This window comes from Lathyrus oleraceus, chromosome 6, assembly GCF_024323335.1.
Source record: "Lathyrus oleraceus cultivar Zhongwan6 chromosome 6, CAAS_Psat_ZW6_1.0, whole genome shotgun sequence".
In the NCBI taxonomy this organism is placed as follows: domain Eukaryota; kingdom Viridiplantae; phylum Streptophyta; class Magnoliopsida; order Fabales; family Fabaceae; genus Lathyrus; species Lathyrus oleraceus.
Window position 1 is genome coordinate 33195083 of NC_066584.1, and position 14788 is coordinate 33209870.

A 14788-nucleotide genomic window follows, 5' to 3' on the forward strand; every position below is an offset into this window, starting at 1 on the left:
AACCCGATAAAGCAAAGACCTTGCCTCCCGACTGATTCTCTCTCTTTGGCTTAGGACACTGTGGACTAATATGACCCACCTCTCCATAGTTGAAACAAGTCACAATCTTCAACCGGCACTCTGCAGCCAAGTGACCACCTTTTCCACACTTGAAACATTTCTTCTCAGCACTGGTACACTCATGGACACGATGTCCAGCCTGACCACATCTGTAACACTTAGCAGGAGCACTAGAGTCTCCCCCACTAGGCCTCTTCATCCCACTCTGACTCTGGAAACCTCTGCCAGCTGCATACGGTTTCCCGCGATCATTCTGATTCTTGCCTCTCCTATCAACCCTCTGCTGATAGCTCTCCGCTCTGGCTTTGGAATCCTGTTCAAAAATCCTGCAACAGTCAACCAAGTCAGAAAACACTCTGATCCGCTGATATCCAATAGCCTGTTTGATCTCGGGACGCAACCCGTTCTCAAACTTCACACATTTCGAAAATTCTCCAGCAGCCTCATTATAGGGAGTGTAATACTTCGACAGCTCTGTGAACTTAGCAGCATACTCAGTAACCGACCGATTGCCCTGCTTCAATTCCAAGAACTCTATCTCTTTCTTTCCTCTAACATCCTCTGGAAAATACTTCCTCAGGAATCTCTCTCTGAACACAGCCCAAGTGATCTCAGCATTTCCAGCAGATTCCAACTCAGTGCGGGTAGCAACCCACCAATCATCAGCTTCCTCTGACAGCATATGCGTACCGAACCTGACCTTCTGGTTATCGGCACACTCAGTCACTCGGAAGATCCTCTCGATCTCCTTCAACCACTTCTGAGCACCATCTGGATCGTATGCTCCCTTGAACATTGGAGGATTGTTCTTCTGGAACTCACTCAGTTGACGAGCAGCTCCCATTCCCACAACATTCGGATTTCCTCCAAGTACTCCAGCTAGCATACCCAGAGCCTCAGCAATCGCAGCATCATCCCTACCTCTTCCAGCCATCTCTATTCTGAAAACCCAACAAGCTAAAACAATAAGTACTGATAGGGTTACACAACACCTATCCCGTACAGGGGAACAGAATAATTACGACTCGACTCGACCGACTATGCTCTGATACCACTAATGTAACACCCTACTAAAATACCCCAAATATTTAATTAAAATAACAACATATATCAATCAGAGTAACTATGCCATTTAAGGGTGTCACACACTATTCCACACCATTCAACAGTATAACGGTCATGCTCTTTTATTAATTCAAAACATAAACATTTGCATAAAACGCAGCGGATAGAAATCTCATCAATCATGTAAAACATGTAACATATTACATGTGAAATTATTCAACAAAATAAAAACATCCCGTCCCGATGTTACATCTATCAGAGCACGACCCACTAAGGAGACTACACTAGACTCCAAGCATTAACTTCTACTCAACTCATTGCTCGTTACCTGAAAAATAGCTGTAAGGGTGAGTTCCTCAATCGATATAATAAGCATTATAAAACATCATGTAATGCTAAGTAAATAACACGTTTCATCACCCAAATCAGATTACACATTCAGTAACAGCAATATCAACTCAATCATGCTCAACATCAACACAACACACAACACACAACACACAACACACGTATAATACTGGAATCCATCCATTCATATTATACGCCATATATCAATTATGCAATGAGACTCCATGCATGCGGTACCGACTCTTTGTGAACATATAGTTCACCTCACCGTCCAAATCCAGGCACGGCTACCAAGCCCACTAGTCCCACTCATTTGAGACCTAGTGACTCACTCACTAATTCCTCACCATGGGAATTAGCTACCACCCCAAATGGGCCATGCTATGCACGCTAATCACCTAGCATGCAAACATCAACAACAGTCCAAAATGACTAACTCACTAATTCCTCACCGTGGGAATTAGCTACCACCCTAAAGGCCACAATATGCATGCTAATCATCTAGCAATGCAACATCAACAACAAAATCCACAATGGACATATGCTCACACTCTAAGCCATACAACAGTCCATTCACAATTGCATACATAACATGTACATTCACAACATTATGCATACTATCAAACATCATCAAAACATGTATCACAACATCATATCATGTCAAATAATTAACCACAGTATTAGCACACTCTACTAATACCTATACTGCTCAAAATAGCGGGAATTAATCCCTATCACATCATACGCTACCATAGGCCAAACATCAATTATGTACACAACATTAAAATGTCAATTTTCTCACTTTTCAACAGTGTTAACCGGTTAACGCCCTGGGTTAACCGGTTAACGCAACACAAACACACTTTCTGGCAAAACGCAACAGTGTTAACCGGTTAACGCCCTGGGTTAACCGGTTAACGCAGGCAAAACAGCACTAATTTCACAATTCGCAACAGTGTTAACCGGTTAACACCCTGGGTTAACCGGTTAACGCAGACAAAACAGCAGTTCCTGCGCTAACACAAAGCAGAATGCAGAATTCTCCGCATTTTCCGCCGTTGGAGGACTTCCGGACCTCCGATTCCAATTCCGTAAAAAGCTATACGTTAGGGAAATTGCAACACACTCAATTACAGGTTCAATTTCAGTTTTTACACAACATATCCATCACAATTTTCAGCATTCGACAATCCCAATTAGGGTCAATTCAACGGTTTATCACTACCCATTACATGCTAACCCATAATACCCATTAAACGACGATAAACCCCCCTTACCTGAGTTAATCCGGCAACTTTGAGCTTCCAGCTTTTCCGTTCTCCAACCCTTGCTCTCTAGCTCTTCCTCTTGCCCTTTCTCCACTTTCTCAATCGCTTCTCTGTTTCACGTGAAAACTTTCTTTTCTGAAAAATGAGACTCTTTCTCTTATTTCCAACTTATATATTTTCCACTTTATTTTATTATCCCAATAATAATAATAATAATTCAATAATTCCAAAAATAATAATAATAATAATCCAATTATCTAATTAAATTAATAAATATATTATTAACTTAATTTAAATAATTATCATATTATTATCGGGGTGTTACAGTATTCACACAAATTTCTAGGATTGAAACCATAAGACTAGTTGTTAGTATTGTGAATAACAACAATTGGCCCATCTACCAAATGGACGTCAAATCTGAGTTTTTGAATGGACTGCTTGAAGAAGAGATGTATGTAGAATAACCCCCTAGTTTTGTTGTGAGAAGCCAAAATCTAAAGTTCTAAAAGTGGAAGAAAGCGTTATATGGTTTGAAGCAAGCTCCAAAGGTTTGAAACAAAAGAATAGATGGTTTCCTAAAGGAGGTTGGCTTCAAGAAATGTGCATCTGAGCATATAATGTATGTGAAGACGGATACAAGTGAAAAAATGATTATCCTTTGTTTATATGTAGACAACTCGTTGATAACGGGCAATAATGGAAAGTGCATTTCAAAGTTCAAGAGTGAACTTATGAAAGAATTTGAGATGACCGACCTTGGGCTCATGACGTACTTCCTTGGCATTGAGTTCCATAAGTTCAAGAGGGGACTGCTCATGCACCAAAGAAGATATGCATTTGAGATATTGAAGAAGTTTGAAATAAAGCATTGTAATGCTGCCATTGCTTTGGCTGAACCAAGACTGCAGTTGTCGAAGAAATGGATTAGCAATATGTTGATCCAATCAGTATAGGAGGTTGATTGAATCCTTACGTTATTTATGCAATACGCAATCGGAATTGGCATTTAGTGTCAGTATTATGAGTAGATTCTGAGGAGACCGAAGGTGTCTCACTTAGCAACAATCAAGAGGATCCTAAGATATGAAAAAGGTTCTTTTGGATGCAGAATTCTATTTCCCGCGGTAGATACAGGAAGAAAATGTAATTTGCCCGGGTTTACTATTCCAATTGGTGTAAAGATAAAGATGATCGAAAGTCTATAACTAGATACAACTTTATGTTCGGTAAAACACCAATCTTACAGTGTTCGAAAAAGTAATCGGTAGTTATACTCTCGTCTTGTGAGGTCGAGTACATTTCTGCTTCCTTATGTGTGTGCCAAGCTGGATGGCTTATGAATCTATTGGAGGAGCTAGGCAGTAATGAATGTGAGGCTGTCACACTTCTGATTGACAACATTTCCATGATTAGTGATTCTAAGAACTCAATTGCAGATGGGAGGAGCAAGCGTATTGAGACGAGGTTTCACTACTTGATGAAGCTTATTAGTGAAAGTAGATTAAAATTAGGATATTATAGAAGTGAAGAACAGGTGGCTGACTTGTTGACTAAGGAAGTCACAAATGACGTGCTCAAGAGGTTGATGATGAACACGAGTATGGAAGACTTGGAACACTTAAATTAATGTGGCGTGTTAAAAGTGATTTTAGTAATTCAAGTGTTGTAACCAGTTTACACAATGGTGTAACCGGTTACAGCAATAACAATTTCACTTTTGGACTGAAGAATAAGACAAAATCTCGAGGGTGTAATCGACTAACATCTGAGTGTAGTTGGTTACCATTGAAAGTGTTTTTATTTTAGTGTCAGCTGTAACCGGTTACAGACCCGAGTTTTTGTATTTTTCAGTTATGTAATTGCTTGTATTGGGTCCCAATCATTTTGTAACTTTTGTATAAATTCCTTGGAGGCATTCTCAGCTTTAATGAATGTGATTAACATTTTTCGTCCTCAATTCTCTCTCTCTCTCTCTCTCTCTCACACACACACACACACACAATCTTTCCTCTTTCTCTCTCCAGACTCTAATTTTCTCCATCATTCGCCAATCTTGTGATTCCAAGTTCCAACATTTAGCATCAAAAGGCTAATTCTGATCAACAAACACCTAGTGTGCAACATAAATTTTGTCTCCAATGAAAGAATCCTTACAAATCTATCCCACATTGACGCAGAGACTTACGACAAATGGTGTAAACAAATGAAAGTGCTGCTTGATTATCAAGATGTTTTTGAAGTGATCAAGAATGGGGTGAGTCCTCTTATCGAAGGTGCAACGACTGCACAACAAACAACGCATAAGGAAGAGCAGAAGAAAGATTTCAAGACGATGGTTTGATCCATCAATGCGTGGATGGTGACAACTTGGAAAAAGTTGGTGATTGGTGACAACTTGGAAAAAATTGGTGATTGGTGACAACTTGAAAAAAGTTGGTGATTGTGAATCGTCAAAACAAACGTGAAAAATCTTAGAGAAGACATACACGTACGCTTACAAGGCGAAAATGGTAAGGTTACTAACTCACAGGCGTCAACTTTAAGTGCAAGCAAAACGAACGTGCCAATGAACGAAGAGGCAAGACAGACGTATTAGAGGGTACAAATCTAAATTCATAGACCGTCTCATCTAAAGTGCGAGCAAAACGAACGTGTCAATGAGTGAAGACCGTTTTGCCACCCTTAATTAAAATTGTTATTTTACCAAACATTTCTATTAATTTATCAAATATCAATAATCAATTATTAATATAATCATCAATTATAAACTATTGTCAATCATCAACTATAAACTACCTATTAACTTATAAGTTATCAATTACTTTAACTAAACAAAATCATAATAGACTATAATTTTGATGATTATGTAAGATTGAGTTAAACATGACCATAATTTTTAAGATAGTATCTAAGATAGTATCCAAGTCAAATTTAAGAAGGTTGAATCACCTGCTACTTATATCCATACATTAAATTTAATAGTGCATGGCATTAGAAAATGTATCGAATAATATATATTTAAGATTTAATTTTTCTTTGTATGCATGATTTTTATAAGAATTTCCACAGAAAATGTGTATGAATAAAATTGAAAATTGATCATCCAATAATTCAACAAATTTGACCTATTAGTTTTTTAAGGGTCAATCTCTAATTTCAGTCCTATTTTTTGTTGAACTATAGAGTAAATCAAACAAGAGGCAATCAACCAATCAATCCAATGAAAATTTGAGTTCCTATCACCCAATTCATATGACATAATAACATAAAAGGGTTAAAACTCCATCTGTACAAAAAATTAAATTAAAAGCTCAGTACTAATAACTTTTACTACTTTTAATCCAAATGCTGTTCATCATCAACATCATCATCATCTGCATCTTCCTCCACCCCATCATGTTCTTGTAGATCCGCAAGAGAAAAGCTCCTAGACTTAAAGCTCCCTAACCTAAGCCTCATATGACTAGCATAAGATTGAGGCATTCTATTCTCAAATTGTCTCATCATCACTTCATCTTTTTGTACATTCTTCTTTTCCTCCATTGAAGAACATGAAGATGATGGTGACTCTTTTGCTCCAACTTCTTTATCCACTCCTTGATCTTCTTCATCATCTTCATCATCTTCATCCTCATCCACACGCAAAAGGGGCATTGATTTTGGATTGAAACAAGAATAAAAAGATTTTCTTGATAACTTAGATGCAATCAAAACCCTTCTCCTCTTGTTGAATGGATTCTCTTGCTTTTTCAGTTCATCCACATTTGTCACTTGAGATAGATCCGAAAACGATTTTGATTTTCCAATAAAATGATTCGATAATCCCTTCCTGATTCGCTTACATTAAAAAAAAAAACACTTTCCCTTATCAGAAAATTTCACAAAAAATTCGAATAATCAAAAACTTCAAATCAAACCAATTACCAAAGAACAAAACCCTATTAAATTAAGCAAATTAACAAAAAAATAATTAATTAAAAGGATAAAAAGAGGAACTAACTTTGTTGGAAGAGAATCTTCTAATGAATCAAGAGAGTTCAAACCTTTGAACTTGCTCTGAACTTCTTCATCGTCTTCACGGTTTCTCTTCGGAGAAACATTCTCGTTTTCTATGTCGCTGTCATCTGGTGTTCCGATCGAGGACGAGCTTCCCGACGAGTCGCCGGAGAAAAACACGTTACCGGTCGGACGGTTACCTGTGAACGGAGGTGATGACGGAACGTCGATGGAGAAAGAGGGACCCACCATAACATCCATTTTCTGCCGATCGAGACCAGAAAAAACAACAACAAACGAATTCACGAGGGACAGAGACAAAAGAAAGAGGAATACGAGGAACGGGTTTCACGCTGCCTATGTTGTCTGAGTGGTTACAGTTTTTTTTTTTTTTTTGGAGAGAGAAAGAGAGAGAAATGATAATGTTATCGCCGGCGGAGAAATAACGAGGAAGAAAGAGGTTTATGCTGACGTGGAAACGACAGTGACAAAAAAATTATGTTTTAATAAAGATTAATTAATTATAGTTTATTGTGTGGGAAATGGAGTTGTGAATCCTTATCTACAATTTTAATGTGATGACAGGATAAAGCAACGTTTTAGAGATCATGCTTTGTTATCCTTTTTCTAAATTTGCTCTTGTTTTTTCTTTTTCTTTTCTTTTTTCTAATCTTAGAATTAAATTGTTTTATATTTATACATTTGACTCTTCAAAAGGGATGTAATTTGCTTAAAATATAAAAAATAGATTAATGAATATGTAAAAGGTTAAAAGTAAATATATATAAAGAAATTCATTATTTAATATGGATTTCATTTGTTTTTGCAATGAGTGATAAAATTAATAATTTTATAATCTAAAAAAATATAAAAATTTAATTAAAAAGTAATACCGATATAAAAGGGAAAATAAAGAAACTCAAAATTAATTGAAATCATAATTTTTTTAAAACCAAAATAAATTGTATTAGATCTAGATTCATATCTAAATTGAACTGAATTTAAGTATTAATAAGTGTCAAATTTTTGTATAATACATAGTCACTAATTTACTTATTTTACAAGTAACCGATACAAAAACTTTTTATTTATTGATGAATATTTTTAAAGCATCTGTTTGGACTTTCTACTTGCTGCATATTCATAAAACAAGTGAAAATGACTCAAAGACAACCAAGCAACACACAAAGACCTTGTCAAGACCAACTTTCTACAAGATTGGCTCGATAGGCCACATGTATGGCGTGCTAGGCGAGAGAAGACTTCCTGGTTAAATAATGTCATGGTGAAGGAATGGTTTGTGCACTAAGCAAAAATGAACGTCATGCGTAGCGAGTTAGGGCTAGTTACATGGAGAGCTAACATTTATTAACCTAAAAGAAAGTAGGCACGCTAGACAAAGATGGGTAGCGCGTTGGCCTATAAATATGAGGTTTAACTTTAGTTCTCAGTGAATTTTGGTGGATGCAACAAAATACAAAAAAAGAGTAAGTTCACCTTGGTCTCAACAGGAGAATATGAAAGGGGGATTAAAGGCAGGAACACTTTTTGCATTGACACTTGCAAATGACTCTTCAAATTTGTCTTATTTGGATTACCTGTACAACTACGATGATTAAGCGTAGCTAGAAATCTCTTTGTTGAACGTAGATGTAGTTATTATATATTTATGTTTCATTTGGTCGCGTCGTTTTATGTAATTCTACTTAAGCTTTAATATTGATGATTCTTCATTCTTAATGCTTATTATGAGTTAGATGTTTAAAATGATTTTTCATGGTACAACTTGACATATGAAAGGGTAACTTCTTGGTTCGACAATTCGACAGAACCTCAGCATGTCGCCGAAGTCTGCTCACATGCTGTAATTGAAGTATGCTAGAATTGTTAGCATGTTGAGTTGAGTCTGTTTGTTATGCATAATTGTTTAAGTTAGCTTGTTCGCTATGTTAGCTTGTGTGATGAACATGTGTGTAAAATCCCATTAGTTTAGTATGTAGTTTTCTTATAAATAGCATAATAGTCTCTCATCATTGCATAACGCAAATCCTAATTAGGATGAGAGAGATTATTTGCTATTTTGTAACACTTGTAATCTTGTTTTAAAGAGAAAGTAAAGAATAATAGTTTATAATCAATTTCATTGTGTTCTTATTTTCTTCTTCTTTTCTACCCTTGTGGGTTTCTTACTGATCAAGAAACCAATTATACTTTGTAATTCCGACATCATTTTCATGACACAAATGCTAAGACTTACACAAACTTTCTATCATCAAACAATGTATTAAGTACGTATAAATTTACATTGTATTTGTTGCTTACATAGTATCATAAGATAATGGAAACCTTATGCTAGTTGTCATGGTTGTAATGATGCTTTTGAAAGCTCAAAGATATCTTCAAAAATTATGTGATGATCATCCCAAAAACATTCACAATACGTTCCATATGAATCCTTTTGAAATGATGGTAATTTCTTGCATCCGTTTTGTTGTGTTTGTGTTCGTTGTTTATTTAAAATTACAGAAAAATGACAAGCATACAATAACATATATTGCATGGTAGAGTATCCCAACATGCATTTGTATGCAAAGAAAAAAAAGCCTTCTCATGCCTAACGTACGCAGTTTGAGTCAGTGAATACACTTGACACACATGATTCTTAACATGAGTCAAGGAATTCATCTCAGGCTTAAGTTTAGAAGTCATAAGGTAGATTTGACGTCCATCATCAGACACAAGCTCAATCTTTGAATCTGACTCTTGCACATAAAGTATTTTTCAGAGGGCATCAAGCTTATCTCTGTTTTCTCTTTATTCGTTCCACATTGTCCGCCAGGGCCGACCTTGTGCAAGTGCAACATTTGCTGTAGCACAGGGGCCCAAATTTTAGAGGGTCCTAAATTTTAAAATTTTCAATTTTTTTTATAAATATTAATAAAAATAAATAAAATATTATTAAAAAGACTCAATAATTAAAAGAAATGTTAGGATAAAAACTCAATATATAAAAAATCAAGATCGATCAAAACTCAAAATAATTATAATTAAATTTATTTTTAATTAATACATAATTGTATTTTTGATATATTTTTTTAATTATTATAGTTGTATTTTTTAAAAATTTGGATCCATTTTTGAAATTAGAACGGGGCCTCCGATATGATTGGGTCAACCCTATTGTCCGCCATATAAAGAATAAAGAGGTATATGTTTTGTTTAATTTAGAATATATATATATATATATATATATATATATATATATATATATATATATATATATATATATATATATATATATATATATCACAAATTGTTGTTAGCGTTTTCTTAGAGATGGAATTTAGATAAATCATCATTTCATCTTCCTATTGGTGAGATAACCCTCATCCTTTACGATTTTTCAAGTCTACTTCATATGTCTGTCAAAGGCCCACTATTGGATCATTCTACGATTCATATGCTTGGCACAGGAGACATGATGGTTGAAGAATTAAAGTTGATCCTCAGGAGATCTAAATGAATATTAATCAAACTTGAGGATGTCATTCACATTTTAAATGGATAAAGACTTTGTACACCTCTCATATGAATGGATATATTGCTCATTACGATGATGATGCACTCAAAGAGCATTGCAAACTTTGTGCCATAAATATTTTTTATTTGTATATGGCTGACACAACATTTTTGTGTGGATGAGAGTGTAATGCACAATACAATTATATACATGAAGTACTTCACCAATATACACAGGTTTCACAAGCATTGTTGAAGAGCGACATGTATAGTTGAAGAGCGACATGTATAGTTCATTTATATCCCAAATTGGACGAGTAAAGCAAATTCATGACTAGACAATTGGCCGGAAATACTGTTCCTTCGGGAAATGTTTGCTCAACCTATTATTTTTATACAACTCTTAATAATTGTTATTTAACCTTCAGTTCCATGCTATCATTTAATGGGAAATTCTCGCTTGATGCGATGAAGAGTTCCCTTGAGACTATTACCTTTCTTCTCTTATGAGGCATACCACTACTAATCATATAAATTGTGTTTTGGTGAATGACATTTGTTTCTCTCCATACGATGATCACCATCAGACACGACGATTGGAATATATTTGTTGGTACTTAGGGTGGTTTTCCTTTGGGTTTAAAATCATGTACCCTCATCTACTAGAGCTTGTATTAAGAAATTTTCGGAATATACTAACATCTAATGAAATTCAAGTATTGTTACGCCTCTTACAATGTCTTGTACTAATGTTGATCTTTTAGTGAAGGACTACTAAGAGTATATGGTTCCATAGGCAAAACAAAATGAACTAGCTGATCAACCACATGTTACTGTCTTCGGTTACATACAATGATTTTAAAAACTGACACACTCTTCTATATTGTTAGCACAAGATGGTGAACCCCAGGGACAACTTATCATAAGATATTTGAGGAGGCACAAGCTTAGGCAAATTCAACTTATGTGAATCCAATAAGTGTTGAATCGTTTATTTAGTAAAAAATGAAATCACTAGAAAAAGGGATAAAGGAAGACACTCTTATATGGGACATAGTGCATGAGATACTAGGAGAGGAATGAGTTGCAGCGTATTATATGAGACATAGGAGGAAAAATATTGTTTGCAATACTCAATATATATATATATATATATATATATATATATATATATATATATATATATATATATATATATATATATATATATATATATATATATATATATATATATATGTGTGTGTGCGTGTTTTTATTTTTTATTTTATGATATTTATTTACTATTTACGAAACATTTTCATTTAAATTTGTAGCGAATATTTGGTTTTCACTTTATATTATAATATAACTATATTTTATGTTCAAGTTTGTTGGATTTTTATTGCACAATTATGTATTAGAAAAATTTTAGAGACAACTTTCACATTTGCAAGCTTAGTGTGATAAAAAGGATCACATATAGTTAAATTGATCATAAAAACCAAAAAAAAACTTTAAGATATAGAAGACCACCAAAGAAATTAGAAAGAACTTACGGTGAATGGGATGACAATGACGTGAAATCGTATGATGAATCTCAAAAAGTGAAAGAAGACAACCTATGTTTTATGGAAAACCACGAAGAAAATGAGGTAAACAACTTTGAAACTGAATTTACATATAATGAGCTTTTTTTTCTATCTATAAAGAGTTATAGATGAATCAAGTAAATTAAGAGATGTTATTTTCTTCTTTAAGAAAACTATTTTCATTCTTGAAACTAAATATCTTTAAAAAATTATTGTCGGAATAAGACCTCTAATTATATTGTGTCTAACTGTTTTTAAAAGTGGTAAATATGATCAAAATTCATCTTTTTGTAATATAAGAAAAAATTATGAAAGAAATATCATGAAATTCCAAAAGGCAACATGTTTTACTTTAACACTAAATTACCAAGAACAATTTGGGTACCAAAGGTCAAGAATTAATTTGTGATATGTGTGCTTTAGAGCCTCAAACTCAAACTGATATCTCGATAATGGTTATTCAAGACACATGAAATAGACAAAAATAATTTACTATTTTTTACTCCTAAGGATGATGGTTATGTCTCTTATGGTGACAAGAAAAAAGGTAAAATTGTTGGTTCTAGTACCGAAGTAAGAATTCTACCATTGCATTTTTGTTTGTTTGTTTAAAACACAATTTACTTAGTATTAGTCAATTGTATGACAAAGGTAATGGATCAATGTTTGATTCATCTATATGCAAGGTCAACAAATCTAAAAATAATATTTTGAAGTAAAGTTTTTTAATTAATAAAGAATGCATCATCGTTATAGAAAAATATGTACATAATATGGTTATATGTGGTGTGCAAGTAATATCCTCAAATGGTCAATTATGATGACATCTTATACAAGAAAGAGATATCTCAAGTATCCTCAAACAAATGTTTCAAGTTTCAGTTGAAATTGCTAGAGAAAGTCTAATCAAGCAAAATGACTTAAAGATATAAAGTTGTGGTCTTGAAGATGTGAAAGTGTGAAAGCTCGTCTGATATTACGCTTAGTGTTCTATCTAGTTTATGATTAGTTAATTATAAATGATACAAGATCAGGTCTTAATGTACTAATATAGATTTATGTTCTTGCATATATAACTATCAACAACGGTTAGATGTACACTATGGTTTTGATGATTGTAGCGGTGTATTCGTTACTATATGATCTATTGATTAAATCACAAGCAATGTATACAATGAATATAGAGTCGTCACCGCACTTTTATTTATCCTAAGGACTGGTTAAAAAGCGAACAAAAACCTAAGAAGTTTTACACGTAGAAAACTAATAAAAAGATCAGAGAATCTGGGTAAGGGGTAAATTACGCAATGGGAAGGTGTTAGGCACCCAATGCGTCCTAGGTACTCCTAGGGAGCCCTTTTCACACTTTGTTGTTTGAAAATTATTATTTGTCATGACATAAGCATTGTGCAAACACGATTGGGATGATGAGGAAAGAAAGTACAAATTAATTATTTTTGTGTTCGAACGGATGAACCCGTTGCCTACGTACCTTCCATCAAAGGTAAGGATCAAAACGCCGTAGTTCGGCTAAAAGATTTCCAAAACATTTGTGAGTTCAATTTTAAACAATAGCACTTAAGGTTCTTCATTATCAATGGGAGAAAACTCGACCAAGACCAACATCCACCATGTGAGGATAGCTTCGACGCACTAGAGGGGTTAACCCTGTTTTCAGTACGGAAGTCTTATTGTCGACTCACTAAGGATAGGGTGAGGTTTACATCAACCACAATGAGAATTGAAACCTATGGCTAATGCATGAAAAGATTAACAAGAATGGACAAAGCCAAAACATTTGAATGAGTGAAATTAATGGATTAGGATTATTCACAAAAGGAGTCAAAGTATGATTAAAATTGATTCAAAATGAAGTATTCACAAAATGGGATTTGAAAAATCATGGACTTAAGGTCCAAGTTTCTAATTTGAAAAGGGGCGAGAATGTTTGCACAACACTTATTTCAAGCTTTTAAACATGTGTGAAAAGGTAGGACACAATGAGATGAATGGAATGGGGTGTATGTAAAACTTCTTAGGAGGGTCCGCCTCTTGAAATCATATAGAAGATGATTCAAGTGGGTCCTTAGGAATAGGCTACAAATGAGCAATAATATGAACATGGTAACAGATGAAAGTAAACAAAAGCGGATACTGGATGCCACTCAATGGTCTTAAACCTGTCTCCTAAAGCAAGTAAGGATATCAGAAGCCACTCTATGGACTTACACTAATCTCCATCAGAATAAAACAAAAACAAAACAGGGAAGTCAACTGCCAATCTACCTGGACTCATGTTAACCTCCACAGTATGATCCTAGGAATACAAATGCCACATCACAGGGACTTACAATGAATCCTCACATACAACAACAAATGCACTAGGCAATGGGTATGAGTGACCAATGAGGTCTTACACTCTACCCCTTCCACGTCATGGGAACAGATGCCAGCTTACAGGGACTTATAACTGGTTCCTCAATGGGTAAGCAAACAAATCACATAGGTATGAAATAATGGACATGCTACAAGGAGCAATGAATGATAGTAAATGCACAATGGCAATCAAGTAATCATGTATAAATGAACCAAGTAATCAATCACATAAATTCAAGTAGCACACGCTATAACCATTCAATGAGGCTCAAGCAAAAGGGTTTGACTATGAAAGTCCACTGTAAGAGGTAAGTGTCGCTCTTAACCTTGCCATTGAGGGGCTAAGGTGAAGCAGATGAAAGGATATGAGGGGTGTGCCTCATTGCTTCTATCTCATGTCCGAGAGAGCATGTAAATATAAGAATGTGGGGGAGTTCAGAAAGATGGAACTCTTTCCCCAATTGGACTCGATAGATCTTGGGTTGGGATCTCAATGCTACAACCATGTAATGGGAGCAAGGAGAAGACTCACTGAATAGTGGGAGATAGGCTACTTATCTCTACCTTCCACCAATTGCCTCAAAT

The 14788-nt window shown here is 34.7% G+C and overlaps 1 protein-coding gene across 1 annotated transcript; it reads right to left on the reverse strand.

Moving 5' to 3' along the window:
• Positions 1-5960: 5960 nt before the first annotated feature.
• On the reverse strand, positions 5961-7331 carry LOC127093221 (protein OXIDATIVE STRESS 3 LIKE 4). The gene is made up of 2 exons (XM_051032126.1): positions 6745-7331; positions 5961-6573 (listed from the first exon to the last, which is right to left on the reverse strand). The coding sequence occupies exons 1-2, from the start codon at positions 6999-7001 to the stop codon at positions 6081-6083; spliced, it is 750 nt and encodes a 249-aa protein (XP_050888083.1). The 5' UTR covers positions 7002-7331; the 3' UTR covers positions 5961-6080.
• Between the last annotated feature and the right edge of the window lie 7457 nt (positions 7332-14788).